The sequence below is a fragment of the Lycium ferocissimum genome, chromosome 11 (assembly GCF_029784015.1).
Source record: "Lycium ferocissimum isolate CSIRO_LF1 chromosome 11, AGI_CSIRO_Lferr_CH_V1, whole genome shotgun sequence".
Classification (NCBI taxonomy): Eukaryota; Viridiplantae; Streptophyta; class Magnoliopsida; order Solanales; family Solanaceae; genus Lycium; species Lycium ferocissimum.
In genome coordinates this window covers 65,198,066-65,217,537 of record NC_081352.1, presented here as the reverse complement: position 1 = coordinate 65,217,537, position 19,472 = coordinate 65,198,066, and the positions used below count along the sequence as shown (strand labels likewise).

Here is a 19,472-nt window from a genome sequence, read left to right as displayed (position 1 = left end):
TATCATAAGCACCCACATACTTGCCAAGAATTCCTCTACTATCTTTTGGAGGACTTAACATCAACTACGATTTTTGGTCTTCTACAAGCACTTGATGTGTCCCTTTGGTCCTTCTTTTCATACGCCTTGCGCTTCAACTCCCCTCATTAGATGAAGGATAGTTTGAAGATATTTTTTGGAATTATGTTGTTTCTTCTTTCTTTCATCCCACTCATCATTTGCTTTCTTCATTGCTTCATAGAGTTTTCGTAACCGAAAGTCATTTTCATCTCTTTCTTTTAATATTTTATCTTCTTCCTTTCTTTTGGTATCCATGGATGTAGCCATAACCTCCCAAAGACACAAATTGTTTAATTACAAACAAAAAATTGTTAGAACCAAAAGGACCTCACCAAAAGAATCACACCCTTACGTTTATCACTCAAGTAGTGGCTCTCAACACTCGTGTATCGCACAAGTAGGCTTTTACCCTCAAAGAATCTCACCACTCTCGCCTTTTACCACTCAAGGGCTGCTCCTCGAAGTTCTTCAATAAACCAGCAACTCAAACACCTCAAAGTAAGTTCCAAAGCTTGGTTCAAGAATGGAGTTTATGTCAAACAAAGAAAAGGACAACAAAAACTTAAACGGACAGGAAACAAGAAATACACAACGAAAAATAAAGAGAAAAAAAAACACGGAACAAATTGGCACGAAAAAAGAAATAGACACAAAATTACTAGACAACTCTAAGTATGGACAAATACTTCAAGTTCTAGTAAGAGAACATAAAGAAAACTAAATGCAAGAAATAAACACTTTTAAGAAAAGATTTAGAACATATCAATGAGTTTGGATACAAATGTGTTGTAATGACCTTTGCATTCCTCAAAGTGACTCTTGAGTTCCTTGATGAGCAAAAGTCAAAGAACCTTTAAAACTAATGAGATTTTCAAGAGATAACAACCACAATGGATTTCCCCATAATTTAAAGTCTCCAAATCACAAGATAAAGGATTGAAGAAATCGAGAACAAGTAAAGAAAACTTAGAGAGCTTGTTCACGTCACTGTTCATTTGAGAAGTTTTTTTTTCTAACTTTTTTTTTTGGCTACTGTTCACGTGCTACAGTATTATTATTTTTTTCGTTTTTTTTTTCAGTTTTTTTTTTTTTTTTTGGTATTTAGAATTCAAATCAATAGATCGGGTGAGTATAGGAATACTCAACCATCCAAAGCTTTGATACACCACATGGCCTTATTTTTCATGAATTAACAACTTCCACTTATTCATTTTTAACCCCAAATTTCCTTAATATTCCATGCCACCAAATCATAGCAACTTATGTCTTAAAACAAGTCATGGTTAAAAGTCTCGACTTTGTATCCCGGATTAGTCTTGTCCCTAACTTATCGTAGTTAACCCGGATTGTCCCGACGTACAAAATACGGGATATAACAATTAATGCAGTTAGATGGCTAATGAGATTGACTCAAAGGTGCACCAAGGGATCAGACTTGGGACACCTTTTGCAACTATTAGGAACATAATGGACAGCTGATTATATTCATGCAATGTGAAGACTTCAGATATGCTACAGTATACTCCTTGTATATTATGGTGTATTAACTGTATACTGCATTGATATGCTGGCTAGTTGGATACTCAAGAAGGATACAAGCTATGTACATGAAGATATCTTGAGCTTACATGATACAGTTCTTAGAGTTGAAGCTGCTGCAAGTTACAAATTTCAAATCTGTTGCATTATTGTATATTGCAGTATATTTGTGGTATATTGCACAGATATTCGACCAACTTGGATACTCAGGAGTGCTACCGGCTACATATATACATGCATGATCTATTTAAAGCAATCAGAGGTTAATATACACAGATATACCACTGATATACATGGTCTATGCAGTGCAATTTTCAGATATGCATGGAAGGAATTCAAGATGGACAAGTTACTATATCATTAGATACTTATTTATAAGCATTAGTTCATTTTTAACATATTTTAGTATCAGCTTTGGACATTTTAGTCCTAAGATGATCACTAGGTTTAATTTCTGCATTTTATTAGCCATTTTGGCTACATTTGTAAAGACACTTTGCTTGTTTTGCTCTGAGAAAAATATATAAAATCAGCCCTAGCCCAAAAGCCTAGTGGACTTTTTTTTTTTTTTTTAAATAAGTCTGATAATAAATAAAACCCTATAAGGAACTATTTACAAGGTCTTAGAAACATAAAATAACGTAATTGCAAAACGGCCCCTGACGGCCTTAATTACGGTCTGTATAATAAGATACGGACTGTATACAGTTATACGGTTGGAAATTCTTCAAGTCTTCAGTAAAAATCACGATCGTATTATACGGTCCGTATAAAATTATACGATCCGTGAAACTTTGCCGTATTTCTTCATCTTCAAACTTAACTTTCTACCGCAGTTGATAATTGCTAAATAGTAAATACGATCTAAAATACGGCCCGTATCACAAGATACGGTCCGTAAAAATTGTCCGTATTTCAACATCCTCTACTTCACATTCTGTTTCCACTTCTCCTTTATTACGATCAAGATTACGGTCCGTATAATTTTATACGGACCGTGTAGCTTCACAACAGTGCCAAATCATGCAATTTTAATGTTTTTGTCCTTTAACTCCTCAATTACCTGCAAAACAACAAAATCACATCAAAACGACATATACTTGCTTAAAAACAAGTAAACTTCTCTTAAAAAGGTATCAAATGTGCCATAATTTCACGGCACATTAACACCCCCAACTTAAAGTCTTTTCTTGTACTCAAGCAAGTAATACAACATAAACGACTCAACCAAACTTAGATACAACATAATACAATGTGTACAACGGTTTTGACTCTGAACTACAGGCATTTAATTTTTCCACAAATAACCACCTCATTTTCATACTCAACGATACAACACAGACTCGAGAATGCTAAGACTAACAATGACGCTTCAATCTATGACATCACATTACCAGAGATATCAATGAACATACAAATGTCGCCTCGGATGGTCATTCCACATTTCACATTATCAATCCTTATGCCCTCACACAGACCAAAGAATGTCCCACACATAATATATACAAAGAATAGGGACAAAGACAAAGGGGAAGATAAAAAAACTCACACTCACAAAGAAGTTCATACACTACAAATGAAAGTGCCATATGCTTGCCCTTATTTTCAATGCCTTCAACTTCATATGGTTCGGTTGTGATCACACTAGGACTTTTTCTCGTCTTGTAATGTAGGCTTAGGGATGGGTAGGATAATTATTTAGGTATTAGTGACTCACCCTCCTTGAACACTACACTTTTCTTCACTTTATAAGCCTTTCTTTTCTCCCTCTTTTCACTTCTTCAACCTCAATGTGGTTTGCAACTAATATATCTTAACTATCTTTTTGCGCCACAATTTTCTGATTTTTCTTTTTTTTTCCCAACCAATTTCCATTATGGTTTTTTTTTTCCATAAGTATTTACAACAACCACATCGAGTCCTCAACTAAGTAACTCACACCACCCCCAACTTAGGCTTTAAGCCTCTTTTTCACACATGTTTCACCCCCAACTTAGGCTTTTAGCCTCTTTTTTTTTCTTTTCTAATAGCGTTAAGGAGGGAACGGGTGCAAAATATGGAAATAGTTCAAACAAGGGTATAGGTTGTTAATGGCTAGTCAAGAAAAAGGTCAAAGGCTCAAAAGGGGGAAACTAGGGATTATTTACATAACTGGGTAAGGCTTATAAGGTAAAGTGACTAAATTTATACAAAGAAAGCCTACGATCATTTCAACAACCAAACTATCCTAAGCATTCAAGCATGACAAACCGGGCAAGTTCTAGATTACAAATGCAGAGCATGAACACAACTAACAACTCACACACACAATGGCATAAGGACATTTTGTTAATGCAAAAAGAACCCCCCCCCCCTCCCCAAGCGATCATTCATTATCCACAATATCCTAATAACTACGATATTAGAGAAAGAACCAATCACGCACTAGTAGTTGCTAAGTATGCATCATCCAAATTTTTGAGGGGTTCACAAATTTCAACCAATTATACAGACATGCCATAAGTTCAAAATTACTAATATATAAGTCACCACTATTCTACTCTATCTAAGCAACAACCTAAACATGACAGAAATAAACCCCTCAGGAAAAGAACTCTGGCAAAGAAAAGCCGAGGGGGTTTCTAAACACATATATAAAAATATAAAGCTCCAATAGCCCCACCCCCAACTAAAAAAATATGCACTATCCCCAGTGCATCAAAATAAGCATAAGTAGGGTAAGGGGTACCTGGGCACACTAGGCGTTGTGATCATCTCGGGGCTGTGCCGCCTCCACAGACAGAGCTGCAAAGATCAGCCTCAGTAGTAGTAGTCTCCTCGGCAGCAGGGACATCTGTCGGTGGGCGACTAGTAGAAGCACCAACAGGATCATGATAATTCTCACGCAGAGAATTATGCACTGCGATCTGGAACCCCTCATCCTTCTAGAGGAGCAACTTCCGAGTCACCTCTGTTTGGTCCTCAGCGGACGGGTCTACATCTTCCCATTTCCTCTTTTCTTTCTGGATTGTGGACACATCCTCATCATTTAACAAGTTCTCCACTTGGAGAAACTCGTCCAAATCAACATCTGTCGTTAGAGTGGGATCCTCCAACACAACCTTGTCACGACCTAATCAGAGGGCCATGACGGGCACCCGAAGCTAACCTACCGAGTACCTCTAAGCATACATCACATAATCATTTCTAGGTGGACCCCAAAGGTAGATCATGGTTTTCATAACCTATAAGGACATATATCACAACATAACGGGGCATCTTTATATAATCATTAACAATTATGCCTATCATCACCAGCCGACGACGCTACCAATATATTATACAATAATATGACCCGATGGAGCTATAAAATGTCTAACTGTACACACACATCTACGAGTCTCTACATAGAATACAAATGATCATAAGGACCAATACCAAATAGACTGCAGCTCCAAAGTAAGTGGAGTGCTCCTGAGAATCCGCTGATAGAACACCTGCGGGCATGAGCGCCGCGTTCACAAGAAGGGACGTCAGTATGAATAATGTACGAGTAGCATGTAAGGCATTAATAACAACATAATATAGATATGAAAGGTAACATGGAATAAAAGAGATAACCTGTACATCTGGATGCCTCATAAAGTGGACGTCATGCATGCTTAGCTTTTAAAAAACTTTTTTTGTACCCGGCCTTTTTAGGACTCGGTGTAACGTACCCGGCCTTTTCAAGACTCAGTGTGTAACGTACCCGGTCTTTTTAGGACTCGGTGTGTAACGTACTCGGCCCTTTCGGGACTCAGTGTGTAATACCAACTGATCAGTGGTTGCACAATAGGTGTCGTACCCGGCCGACTATAGCACGGCTCGGTGTGAGAAAATACATACATATATATATAAAGTATGCATGAGAGCCAAATAAAAGCTATAAATACATCGGAGTGACGTAAGGTCGGTAGCCTCCGATTTATATCATTATCGCTCTATCTCACCTTGAAGGAACAATTATTATAAGGTGAGATCAACAACAATGAATAAAATCGAGAAAATCATGAAATAACTCAATAATCTCATAATAGCATTAAAATCATAAGCTTTGGAATTTCCAGAATTAGAATCATCATCATCATGTTCATCATAGAAAACATCTCATCTCTAGTATCATAAAAAGATTTTAAGAATCATGAACTTCTAACTTTTGGAAGTAAGAAGGTTATGGAAACATATATGGAATCATAACATAGGAATCATGCCTTTTGAAAGAAAGGGACTAGCCTTAACATACCTTATCCGTCAAGCCACCACTTAAAGAATCCCTTACTCCGATGCTTGCCCTTCAACCAAACCTATACATCGAGAAATACATCTTTAATCATACTTCCATCATATTTCCATCAACTTGTAAGCATTACTCACTGAAGCTTAATTTGGGTTACGAAAATTTATGCAAAGATCTCCCCTATATTGTTCACTTCCTCTAAATACCAAAACAACTCCCAAACAATACCAACAACATCAACAACAATATAATCAAGATTCTACAAGACAAATATGTATATTTTCATCCAAAACTCTCTTCAAACTTCCATCCATAAGTCTACAACACCAACACAATAATTATAACTCTTATTCTCATAAATATTCCTAAATCAACATTAATAAAGAGACATTTACACATTACCTTCACTAGAATAGGAAGATCTTCAATATCTACTTGAATCCGGGCCAACTCCAATGCAAAACAAAACTATAATCGCGACTACACGCTGTCCGGCCCTCAATTAATACCCCGTCACTCGAAATTTACTCAAAATCCTCACTTTTGTGGTATAGATATGCCCTCATATGCTTGCTGAATTTTCTGGAATATTTGGAAAGTTTTTATGAAGAAAAAATGGGGTTTTGCCCCTTATATAGTGGGTTAGAGTCGGTTGGCACTGTAGCACTGTAGCATTGTAGCAGTGCGCCCCGCTCTGCCCACCTAACTTGTAACGTCCCTAATTCTCTACTCCGACATCATATCGATGAGCGATTTGTTGCGTATGAAACTAGACATCATGAACTTCAATTTAGGCTTTTGTTTTGCTTCAAAACTCCTCATATACTAAAAGATATTCTTCCTCTAAGTTGGACCAAAATTGTCCCCCATATTTTCTTCCAAAATTCCAACAAACTTAATTCTCTTGATTCACTTGCTCTCTAATCCTCCCATAACTTATTATATGAACTTATACCCTCATAATTATAAGATTGGCGCATATAATCTCATATATTTTTGAAGGTAACTCCAGCATCCATATTTAAAACAATCAACACTTATAAATCTCAATGTACAAAACTACAAGGTGTAACAACCGGCTCTTGTGCTTTAAGCGCCTCCACCTCTGCTCTTAACTTGGCAAGCTCCCCCCGTAGTGATCCCAAATCGGCTCCGGATGCTTCCCTCTTTGCCGCAACCAGTCTCGTCTCAAACCCATCAAGCCGGGTGCAAAGAACAGCATGAGACTTCTCAATTTCAACTAGGATTGATTTGGTGGTAAGCGTGATCTGTTTTGCCACATATGGCCTGAACTGCTCTATAATAATGCCAACCTGCTTGTCGGCCCTTCTTTCTTTGATGGCTACGTCCCTGAAGTTGTCTCTGGTCAATGATAAGGGATCATTCCCTGGCTGTGCTACCGGTGGAGGTACAATTAAAGAAGTGGCACTCGTTGAAGAAGCAGGTGCGGTTGTAGGCGGTGGTGCAATATCAGCAGCAGCAGTAGCAATAGCAGACACCGGACTAGTAGTAGTAGTAGTAGTAGTAGTAGTAGTAGTAGTAGTAATAGTAGTAGCAGAAGTAGACACCTGAACAATGTCAGTAGCCACCGGGGTAGTAATGAAAGGTGCCTCAGTGGTGGCATCCCCCGTAGCCCCAATACTCGACTCAGGCCGAGTCTCGTCATTATCAGTAGGTAGTTTTAGATCTTCGGCTGCATCATTCTTTCTCTTCCTTCAATCACCAATCCGCATGGCTTAGACACCGTGATCCCGATTGGGAATGCCCGTCACACGGGCTCTCCTACACAACTCTGTAATGAGGCATAGAAATATGAGGGAGGTGGACGACTGTGGTGCTCTCGTTCTAATCTCCTCACTAATCAGACGCTCCAAATTCATAGTAAACCGGGACATTATTGCTGCAACTATCACAGCCTAGGTACTAATGAGGGTGTTGTCATTTTGTGTCGGTAGCACCCTGTAACTGATCAAACTCCACTATCACGTGATATTACAGAGGCCGCCCACTGTAGCATAGACCTGTCATCTTTCCTTTCTCGTTTGTCAATGAATTCCGCCTCATTGTTCGGTTCCGCATAGTCATCACCAAAATAGACTCTGTTGATGGCCTTGTTGGAAATGTCGACCTTGGCATTGCGGGCCGTAACATTCTCAAGGAGTGGCAGAGTGTGCATGGGTACGCTTGGTCGTTTCATCAAATGCAACGCCGCCCCATAATTGGCGTAGAATTCTCGCACAAGCACTGGACAATATTCTCCAGGAGGGTCGCCAAATACTGCTAGCCGGTACAATCGGAGTGCCTCAGCAGTATCAGGATAGGTGGTTAGGCCCTCAAAAGTTAATCGCCGCTCTTTTCAGATGTTTCTCTGCGGCTTACACCCTTTTTTCGTTGGGGCTATCCCCTGATCATATAGTTCTTTGGCTCCCTTGAGTGGGAACTGCAAATTGTCCTCATGTAGCTGCTTGCTTCTGATTTCCAACCTTCGGCCCTCACTTTCACCACCTGGAGCTGAAGGACTACGGGGGCAGAGGAAGGCTCGGTTGAGCCACTCACTTGTTCAGTACCCTCGATTTTCTCCTCTCCCGAAGCAGATGCTGACGATTCCTCCTCTTCAGAGGGGGAGTCATGCAATGCATGGGTAACCTCCGCTCTTTCTCGACCTCGGGCCCTTGGCCCAGTACCTCTCTTTACTGCGCGTTTTGAACTCATTCCTGTAAGAGAAGCATCATTAGCAAAGGGCTATGAAGAAACAATAACAAAAGAAAGACAAAATCTTTTAGGATGTTTATATTTTTTTTAGGTGGTCGTAAAAGTAAAATACGGGCCGTATTAGATGGTCGTATTGTTTCTATCTCAGTCATATGGTCACAGATACAGTCCGTAAAACTAAATACGATCGTATTTAAGCACATATGTTTGAGATAGAAACATGTTAAGTTTTCATCCTAGAAATACGGTCCGTATTTAGGCATATCTTTCTAAAAACAGAAACTTCTCCTATTTTCCATCAATAATACGTCCCAAGATATGATCCGTATACAACTATACGATCTATATCCTAAATCGTATTTTTCCTTATCGACCCCAGTTATTTCTATGTATGACTTTACTTCGGGCTAAGTTCAACATCACACACATCCAATTCATGGTTTCATCTCTTATGGGGGTTGGGTTACTTAGACTTTAGCCAGTTTTTACAATTTTAGGAGCATTGGCATTCAATCGAACAATTGGCGAGCATAACAATTTCAGAATCCAAATTGGAAATCGTCAATCGAAATGCCCTCAGACCCATTGGGGTTTCGATATACTGATTCCCAAGAATCTTAAACCATATCAATTTGCTCATCCCCCAACTTAGAAATTCATCAACCATGAATTTTACACTATTAATACTAGGTTTCACAATTCCCATCATCCCATCAATTAACCCATACCAATATGTGTAAATAAAAGGGATTAGAGCATCAACATACCTGTGCAACGATGACTTGTGGACAACACTTGATGAAAAATAAGAAAAGAGCTAAGCAAACTTTGAAACTGGAGCAGAGGGTGTGTCGAATTAGGCAGTGATGATTTGTGTGGAATTTGGTGATGTATTTTGAGGTTTTTATGGAGATTGAAGGGAGAATAATGGTGGTGTAATGGTGGAAGATCGTGGGTTGTAGTGGGGAGGTAATGGCATTAATGTTTTGTCAAGTGGGAGAGGTAAAGGCGCGTTAGGGGTTTTTGTTTAAACCCTCTGCTCTTTTTTATTTTTTTATTTTTTTCCAAAACAAAGATACGGGTTGTAATTTTAAATACGGTCCGTATTTTGATCACTTTTTTCTCATAAACCACTGTTTTGTATCATGCTTAAATATGGACCGTATTTACCTGCCGTATTTTTAGATACGGCCCGTATCATTAGTCATATTTAAGCATGTTACAAAACAGTGTTCTCAAAAGTTTTTCTTACCTTTTACGCCTGCAGATACAGTCCGTATTTCAGAATACGGTCTGTATTTCCCGACCGTGATTAAAGATGTCACAAACCAGTGAGTGATTGATTTCTCGCAACAGCTTTACGATCCAAAAATACGGTCCGTATAAATAAATACAGCCCTTTTTTTTCTTACCTCACACACTTAAATTTTCCTGCAGTATCATCCTACACCAAAGCAAACGTCAAACCACACAAAAAAAAATTGCAGAATGTAAACGTGGGTTGCCTCCCACGAAGCGCTTGGTTTAACGTCACGGCATGACATTGTTACCACTCTAATCCAAATTAAGAGTTGACCCCGTATGCTTCAACCGGTGTCTGTCAACGATCCTATCCCCATCAATGCACCAATGGTAGTGCTTCACCCTCTGGCCATTGACCCGAAATGTCAGAGTCCCATCCATGGTTTACACTTCTATTGAGCCATTGACGAAACACTTACCAATTCGAAGGGTCCGGACCATCTGGATTTTAACTTGCTCAGAAGGAACTTCAGCCTCGAGTTATACAGTAGGATAGAGTCACCCTTCTGAAAGTCCCGCTTGAGGATATCCAGGTCGTGATAGTGTTTCATCCTTTCTTTACACAAAGCTGCACTCTCATAGGCCTGGTACCAGACCTCATCCATCTCATTGAGTTGAAACAACCGAAGTTTAGTTGCTTCTTTCCAATCTATATTCAGCTTTTTCAGTGCCCACATGGCCTTATGCTTAAGTTCGACTGGAAAATGACATGCCTTGCAAAAAACCAGCCTAAAGGGGGAAGTCCCAATAGGAGTCTTGTTTGCAGTTCGATAAGCCCAAAGAGCATCATCAAGCTTCCGGGACCAGTCTGTCCTATTACCATTGACTGTCTTGGCCAAAATACTCTTAATCTCCCTATTAGAAACTTCCACCTAGCCACTCATCTGAGGATAATAAGGGGTTGCAACCCTATGCTTGACACTATACTTTTCCATCAGACCCGCAAAGGCTCTATTGCAAAAGTGAGAACCACCATCACTGATGATTGCTCTTGGAGTACGAAAATGAGTAAAGCTGTTTTTCTTCAGGAACCCCATTACACTCTTGGCTTCATTGTTGGGTAAAGCCATTGCTTCTACCCATTTTGACACGTAATCTACACCACCAAGATGTACTTCATACCACAAGAGCTCACAAAGGGACCCATAAAATCAATCCCCCAAACATCGAACAGTTCGACCTCCATCACGAAATTCATAGGCATCTCTTACCTCCTGCCAATAGTACCTTGTCATTGGCATTTATCACATGATCGTACCAATAAGTTTGCAACATGGAAAAGAGTGGGCCAGTAAGACCCACATTCAAGAACCTTGGCTGTAGTCCGGGTTCCACTATGATGAGCCTTAACAGGAGCGTCATGGCAAGCTTTCAAAATCTCCATCACCTCGGACTCTGGGACACAACACCGAATGATGTTATCAGCGCATGTCAGGAATAAGTATGGCTCCTCCCAGTAGTATTGACGAGAATCTCTTAAGAACTTCTTCTTCTTCTTGTACGCCTTGATTTCATCAGGAATAATGCCTGTCACCAAGAAGTTGGCGATATTTGCAACCATGGTGCCACCTTGAATGACACCGCTAGAACCCTCTCATCTGGGAAGGCATCATCTATATCAAGCTCCTCTGAAGGTCCCCTAGCTTCTTCAAGCAGTGAGAGACGGTCTGCAGCCTGGTTTTCGGATCCCTTTCGATCTTTTACCTCAAAATCAAATTCTTGCAACAATAGGACCCATCTAATCAACCGCGGTTTCGCCTCCTTCTTCGCCATCAGATACCTCAACGCAATATGATCAGTATAAACCACCACTTTGGAACCCAATAGATTGGCCCGAAACTTTTCAAAAGCATATACTATAGCAAGTATCTCTTGCTCAGTCACAGTGTAGTTCATCTGTGCCCAATTGAGCGTTTTGCTGGCATAGTAAATCGGGTGTATGATTTTATTATGCCTCTGACCAAGCACAACACCAATAGCAAAACCACTCGCATCACACATCAACTCAAATGGCAGAGACCAATCAGGAGATATGATAATAAGAGCAGAAGTCAGGCGCTCCTTCAACTCATCAAATGCCTTGCGGTACTTCTCATCAAATTCGAACTTAGCCTCTTTTTCAAGAAGCTTGCACATGGGATTCGCTATCTTGGAGAAGTCTTTAATAAAGCGCCGATAGAAACCGACATGCCCCAAGAAACTTCGAACTCCTTTCACAGAGATAGGTGGAGGAAGCTTGGCAATGATATCAATTTTCTCTTGATCAACTTCGATCCCTTTCTCAGAGATTTTGTGCCTGAGGACGATCCCTTCCTTCACCATAAAATGGCATTTCTCCCAATTAAGCACAAGATTAGTCTCCTCACATCTCTTCGGCACTCAAACCATATGGTCAAGACATTCTTCAAAAGAATCACCTACCATAGAAAAATCATCCATGAAGACCTCCAAGAAGTCCTCAACCATATCTGAGAAGATCAACATCATGCACGTCTGAAATATAGCTGATGCATTGCAAAGACCAAAAGGCATCCTGCTAAAAGCAAAAGTCCCATAAGGACAAGTGAAAGTCGTCGTCTCCTGGTCTTCAAGAGCAATATTAATCTGGTTATAGTCAGAATACCCGTCTAAAAAGCAATAGTAAGACCTTCCAGCCAACCGATCAAGCATCTGATCAATATAAGGCATGGGGAAATGGTCCTTGCAAGTCGCATAGTTCAGCTTCCGATAATCTATGCAAACATGCAACCCAGTAACAGTCCGAGTCGGAATCAACTCATTTTTAGCATTAGGCACCACTGTGATGCCTCCCTTCTTCGGAACACATTGTACTGGGCTCACCCGCTTGCTATCTGGAATAGGATATACAACTCCAGCATCTAACCATTTAATGATCTCTTTCTTCACCACTTAGGTGGATTCAACCTCCTCTGGTGTTCAACACTTGGTGAGCTATCTTCCTCAAACTGGATTTTATGCTCGCATATACCAGAGGGAATTCCCCGAATGTCTTCAATTGTCCAACCTATAGCACGCCTATATTCACGCAATATTTCTAAAAACCTCTTTATCTACTCTTCATTCAAAGAATGCAGATACAATCACTGGCAAAGTGTTGTTCGGGCCAAGAAATTCCTACCTCAGATGTGAAGGAAGCTTCTTAAGCTCAAGCTTAGGCGGCTCAACAATGGATGGCTTTATTAGAGGAGTCGTTCTATGCTCAAGATCAAGATCTAACTTCTTTGGTTGGTATGAGTAAGAACCCAACCCTACAAGCGAGTTAACAGTCTCCACATAACCTTCTATGTCATCGGCATCAAAGTTCACCAAAATAGCAGCAAGAGCTTCGCCCAAACATTCCTCTTCTATCTTGAATTCAATAGCTTCATCAATAACATCAGAATCAATAACCGAAATGCTTTTGTAAGCACTCGGTAACTTCATCCCCTTACTAGCCTGGAAAGTAACTTCCTTATCATTGACTCAAAATTTGATTCCATTCTTTTCAGAATCCATAAGAGCCCTTCCCGTAGCAAGGAAAGGTCTTCCCAAAATAATAGGAATATCCCGATCAACAGCACAATCAAGAATCACAAAGTCAGCAGGTAGAAGAAAATCACCAACCCGAACTAGCACATCATCTACAACTCCAACCGGCCTCTTAATAGATCTATCAGCCATTTGTAGTCGCCTGGTAATAGGTCTAGGCATCCCCAACCCCAACTGCTTGTATATAGCAGGCGGCATTAGATTGTTGCTAGCCCCATTATTGTCACGACCCAACCCCGTAGGCCGTGACTAGTGCCCGAGCTGGGCACCCATACGCGCTCACTAACCAAATTCGGCATACAAACGACTCGTACATAAATCAGTATCAGACACGGCTCCAAACTAATGCATACAAACATATACTGCACCGAAGCCGGTAAGGCTATCATAATATACATAACGTAGCAAAGCATACATACACGCACCGAACTCGACAGTCGCTACTTAAGGATGGGCCGCCCAAACACAACTTACTCGCCGCATCCGAATAAAACCGTACATAACCCACATCTATGTCTACGTACCTCAATACGTAACAACGTAAATCGATGACGGGATTTGGCCCCGCCGTACTCCCGAATAAACATAATCATATACATCGGAAGAGTATATACCAAAAATATTGGCTCCAGAACAAAGGGAGCACTCGAATGTTGCAGGCGGAAATCCTACGGCGGATCACCAAAATCCGTACCGCGGGCATGAAACGCAGCCCGAAGAAAGTGGGGTCGCACGAAATATGTACCGAGCATGTAAAGCATGGAATATCGTAAACGAACCGCATCGAAACGAGGAGGCAAAAAGTAGCTCAATAACCAGAAAAATCATAACACTTGCCTTTGAAACATAAATCATACGTGTCCATTTCATATTCAGCTCATCATAGGACTGAGAAACAGAGTCAGAAAATCGTCTCGTACACATGTATAAATATAACGTGCCCCGGCCCTCTAGTGAGGGGCGCGGTAAGTAAAATTATCATATCATGTACATATAACGTGCCCCGGCCCTTTAATGAGGGACGCGGTAAGTAAAATCATCATATCATATACATATAACGTGCCCCGGCCCTCTAGTGAGGGACGCGGTGAATGAAGTCATATATATGCCATCCGTTATATCCCGTATTTCATGCATTCGGATAATTCGAAAGCCGTGGCAAGTTAAGGACAAGATCATTTTCAAGAGTTATTTTAATGTACGAGTTGTTGGGGATATCATTTACGAGCATGGTAGTATGAAAATATTTGGAAAGGCCACGGTAAAAAGGGAAATTTGCAAAATGACCAATGAAAATAATGTGGAAGGTTAGGGGCGAAGTGGTAATATTGAGAAAAGTCGAGGGGCAAAATGGAAATTTTACCTAAGGTTCATGAAAATTCCAAAGAGGCCATATTGGCCATGTGACAAAAAAAAAGGGAAAGAAAAATGATGACAATTAAGTCATCTTTTAATTTCAAGAAAATTAAAGAAATTTCTAGAGAGAGGCATGTGCCCTCACATGATTTGGAGGATATATATATATATATATATATATATATATATATATATGAGAAGTCTTCATTTTAGGCAAGAGAGTTGGAGAGGAAAAAAGAAGAAACTTTGGAAGAAAAACAAAGGGCCAATTTTGCCAAGCTTGGAGGCAACAAGAATCTTGGAAAAATTTCTCAAAAATTATTCTCTACTAATTGGAAGGTCCCTAGCAAGGAGAAGAGGTCATTGGAACAAGTAGAACATTTATTGTTGCAAGATCAACATGCTAGCCAAGTGGGGAATTAAAGAAAAAGGGTAAGAATTTAATCTTCTTTTATATGTTATGTATGGTTGTGTATGTTGTAGTGTAGGAGTGAATGAAACTCATGAAAATTATGAAAATATGGATGTTGAATAGTTGTCCGTGTATATGTAGTTGTGGCCGTGTGGTCATAGTGTGATTTGGAAGAGAATGGATTAATTCTATGTAGTATGTTAGTTGTTGTTGCAATGCATGGAAAAGGATGGAAATTTATGAAAATACGGGTGTAGTTGTTGTGGCCGAGAATGTTATTGTGTGGTAAGCTATGACGAGTTGATTTCATGTAATATTCTAGTCGATGTCGCTATGGATTCTATGATATTATATGAAGGTTTAAAGGGTTGGAACGAAATGGAAATTGTTTGTAGATTGGTGGAGAAGTTAATGTAATATTAGTATGCTTCCTTACGTTTGTATGAATATGATGTTAGCAATGCATGGTTTTAATATGGGTTATGAATCTAGAATAAAAATGTGTAGAGATGATGGAACAACTTTTATATAGTATGTTAATTGATGTGGTTATGTAATTTGTGATGGAAATGGAAATTTGATAACTTAAATTGATGTTGGAATTGCTATGGGCTGATTTGGAAGTTAATATAATGTTAGTGTGTTTATTTATGAGTATAATGTTGCTAATGTGTGTATTGTTGAGGAAGTTATGAATTTGGAAGCAAGAAATGCGTTAAATATTGTTCTAGGAAAGTTGAGAAGTTTCGGGTGGTTTAGTATGTGGGTTGGATTATTGTGAGTAATTATTGGTATCATCATCGTTGATCTGTTGGCCGAGTCTCATTCTCGGATTTTCCGTGGTATTGTTGGCCGAGATAATCTCGAGGCGGCGAATTTACAGGGAGATGCTGCCCAAATTTCCGTAGACAAATAGTGAATTAAAAAATTTGAATTTTAAAAAGTCTTACTATTGACAATTGGTAAACATGACCATTTGTAGATCTTGGGCGAAACGGATTCTGAATTTCTGAGAGGCGTAAGCAGCGGAAAAGGTATGTAAGGCTTACCCTTTCTTTCTCTCTTGGCATGTCCTAGATGTAATAGGCTATGATTTGAGCCTCGGGGATGATTCTATTCTCTAAATCCGAGCTTATATTTATCCCTTTTTCATTCGCAGAATTGAACTAAATAACTTACGCTTTATTGTAAAGAAAATGTTCAAACGTCTCGTAACTTTTGAAAATGAAAGTTTTAATGCCTTGAAATCTTCGAGGATGATCCAATGGCACATAATGACCACGTTTTTATGTTCGTTACCCGACTTGACCCGAGGTGGGCCCACGCCCCGAGATTTAATTGTATTGTTCTATTTGTCTTATTTCCGTAAGATAATTACAAACCTTGACTATTGTTCCGAATTTGATATAAGTGTCTGTAACTCGTATATGAGCATTCGGGTTCGACTATTCCGATATAAATGCTTCGGTACGAATGATCTGATTTAAATATTTTGATATAAGTATTCCGATGTAAATATTCTGATATAAGTATTCTGATATAAGTATTCTGCTATGTGTATTCGGATATGAGTCGTCTGATCCGAGTATTCTAATATGAGTATGCTCTATAGGCCTTAACGTTTTCCACGTACGATCTCGGATCGCTTAAAAAGTCCGAAGAGGTTTCTGTATTTCAAACGCTCATAACTTCCCCCCCCCCGATATTAATTTGGAAGAACCCGAAATTCGTTTCCGAGCTTTTTGACTCGGTCGGTAAGTGTACGTATTCATCGAGTCCGGATTTATGTGCATATGGTTTCTCACGACTCGCTCGTGCAAGGCTCAATGCATTCCGTTCACCGCGTCCCGGCCAGGATCCGTTATCGCGCGCATGCCTCCGTGTATGTATCCGTTCACCGCGTCCCGGCCGGCCCCGTTATCGCGCGGGTTCCACCGCATTGTTCACCGTCCCTCATAGGCGGGCCGGGCTCGTTTATGTATATGATAGTATGATCCGACGGATAAGGGACGCGCGGCCAGGATGGCATACATGATCCGTCCGTTCACCGCGTCCCGTACTAGAGGGCCGAGTTCTGTTACCGCGTCCCTCACTGGAGGGCCGTGATCTGTTATCAGCATATGCTTATGATAATATATGATTTGTTATGCATAATCTATGGTCTGAAAATAAGCATTTTGATATTCTGGACAAGGTCTGCATTTTTTGTACTTCTGACTCTGATGACGATTTTGTACGTCAGACTTCTACATCTCTGATTTTGATAAGGCTCTGCCTATTATGCCTCCATACTTCTGATTTGATTACGAATCTGTCTGATATATCGCTGTACGTCTGGCTCTGTTCACGGATCTGTCTGGTATAGCTCTGTACGCCTAACTCTGATTACGGGTCTGCTCGATATAGCTCTGTACGTCTGCGTCTGATATAAGACATCATCTGAGCATTCTGTACGTTCTGTATTTCGCCCGGTATATGATATCATCTTAGCATACTGTACGTTTGCTATTCCGTCCGATATATGACCTCGTCTGAACGTTCCAGACGTTTTGCACTCCGTCCAACGTGTGACATCACCCCCGCGCGCTCTATATTTTCTCGCACTTTTGGACATGCGATCCGTAATTGTAAAATAGGCATTTTAGTACTGCCGACTCACTTACCATCCGTACTGTTCCGACATAAGGAGACAGTATGTCCGATTTGTGTCCGAAAAATAAGCGTCCGGTATTTTTGACTAATGTACTTATCTTTTAGTCCCGTTTGTTTCGCTTATGGTTCCGTTTTCTCTCGTATTGCATGCCTTACATGCTCAGACATTTTTCGTACCGACCCCCTGTTTCTGGGCCGCGTTTCATGCCACGCAGTACTCCCGCATGAGCTGAAGTTATGGCAGAAGGTGTTCCAAGCAGAGATGGCAAGCTCCATTCTTCCCGGAGGGGTCGCCAAGTCGAGTTTGTTTGTTATGATTTTCGGAGTCATGTTGGGAGACTTTGCGCACGCGTCGTGGGTATTGCTGTCGTGGGCCGTAAGCGCGCTCCGCGGCTCGATATGTTGGTCTGTGTTATATACTGAATTTTGTATGATTATAGATTTGTTCGAGTTGAAGGCTACGAAAAAAAAAATCTACTATGTATTTTATCTCATTTGGTTTAAAAAAAAAATTTGGCGTGATTCCGTTTGCAGTAAGAGTCCGAGGTTCGCTTACGGGGCCCTGGGGTGGTTTCCCCATCACACCCTAATAAGATCGTGGTGTGACAAAGTGGTGTCGAGCGAGGTCCGTCCGTGGGGTTGTCCGCAGTCGTGTCCGGGGGGGGGGGGAGAGTCCCGTTTATGGTGCGAAGCGCGCCACATTTATAAACAGGAGACTACGGGGCATCTAGGGAAGTCTGACCTTCTTTGTCGTCATAGATCGTGCGATAGAGCCAAGTCATAGGGGAATGAAATAAGAAATTTCATATGTAAGCCTTACATACGACGGAAGGAACCAAGTAACGATATGGAAAGGTTACAAGGGCAAGTCTGAAAATATTTGTTCTGTTATCTGAAACAGAAAGTTCTGGATGGCAAGAATGTGATATGAAGTTATATACTCTGTAAGGTATTGATGGCATTCGCGGTGTACAGATTTCGGATAATAAGAATTTGTGAAGGTGATATGGAAGATTGAAAAGGGCAAAACGGTAATCGCACAAGAAAGGACGTGTTACGAAAATGCCTTAGAATTTGTGAAACTTAACCGCTCCGTTTATGTAGTAAAGGGCATATGAGGAAGTGGGACGCGATTATATCAAGATTAAGGCACCAAATCCCACCAAAGTTTCGGGGTTAAGCTGCTCAAAGGAGCAATTTCATACGATGGGTGACCACATGAAGTATGCAAGAAATTCCAAAGATTAGTTTGTAAAGACAAATGAAAAACCAGAACGATCTAAGTGAAATTAGAATATACGAAATGGTTGGAGACCATAAAAGGCCACGCAACGCGCAACGGGCTAGACTTGAGAAAAGACAGAAAGCACGTCACGGCTCTGGAATCTGGATAGGCTTGAATAGCGTCTGGGAGTATTTTATTGGGTTAGTTGATACTAATTATCTGTGTATATGTATATGAACATGTATGATATCTTATATGTGAGGGTATTGACGGAAAGTAAAAAGAAAAGAAAAAAAAACTTATGATAAGAAATCTTGCTATGTTGTACACGGAGTTGAAAAGAAGAACTGTTGGCATATAAGGAGCCCTTAAAGAGAGGGGAGGCTATATTGTATTAGACCAAAAGG

General features: G+C 40.3%; 1 protein-coding gene across 1 annotated transcript; it reads right to left on the bottom strand.

Moving 5' to 3' along the window:
• Nucleotides 1–8,254: 8,254 nt before the first annotated feature.
• On the bottom strand, nt 8,255–11,233 carry LOC132038580 (uncharacterized). The gene is made up of 4 exons (XM_059429232.1): nt 11,083–11,233; nt 10,799–10,967; nt 10,291–10,726; nt 8,255–8,599 (listed from the first exon to the last, which is right to left on the bottom strand). Exons 1-4 carry the CDS (start codon nt 11,231–11,233, stop codon nt 8,255–8,257), a joined length of 1,101 nt encoding a protein of 366 aa, XP_059285215.1.
• Between the last annotated feature and the right edge of the window lie 8,239 nt (nt 11,234–19,472).

Coding starts and splice junctions, on each gene's coding strand:
- LOC132038580 (XM_059429232.1), bottom strand. CDS start 11,233: ATGACGCTCCTGTTAAGGCTCATCATAGTGGAACCCGGACTACAGCCA. Junction 10,968..11,082: donor CAAGGTACTATTGGCAGGAG/GTAAGAGATGCC, acceptor TTGGTGGTGTAG/ATTACGTGTCAAAATGGGTA. Junction 10,727..10,798: donor TTTGCGGGTCTGATGGAAAA/GTATAGTGTCAA, acceptor AGTTTCTAATAG/GGAGATTAAGAGTATTTTGG.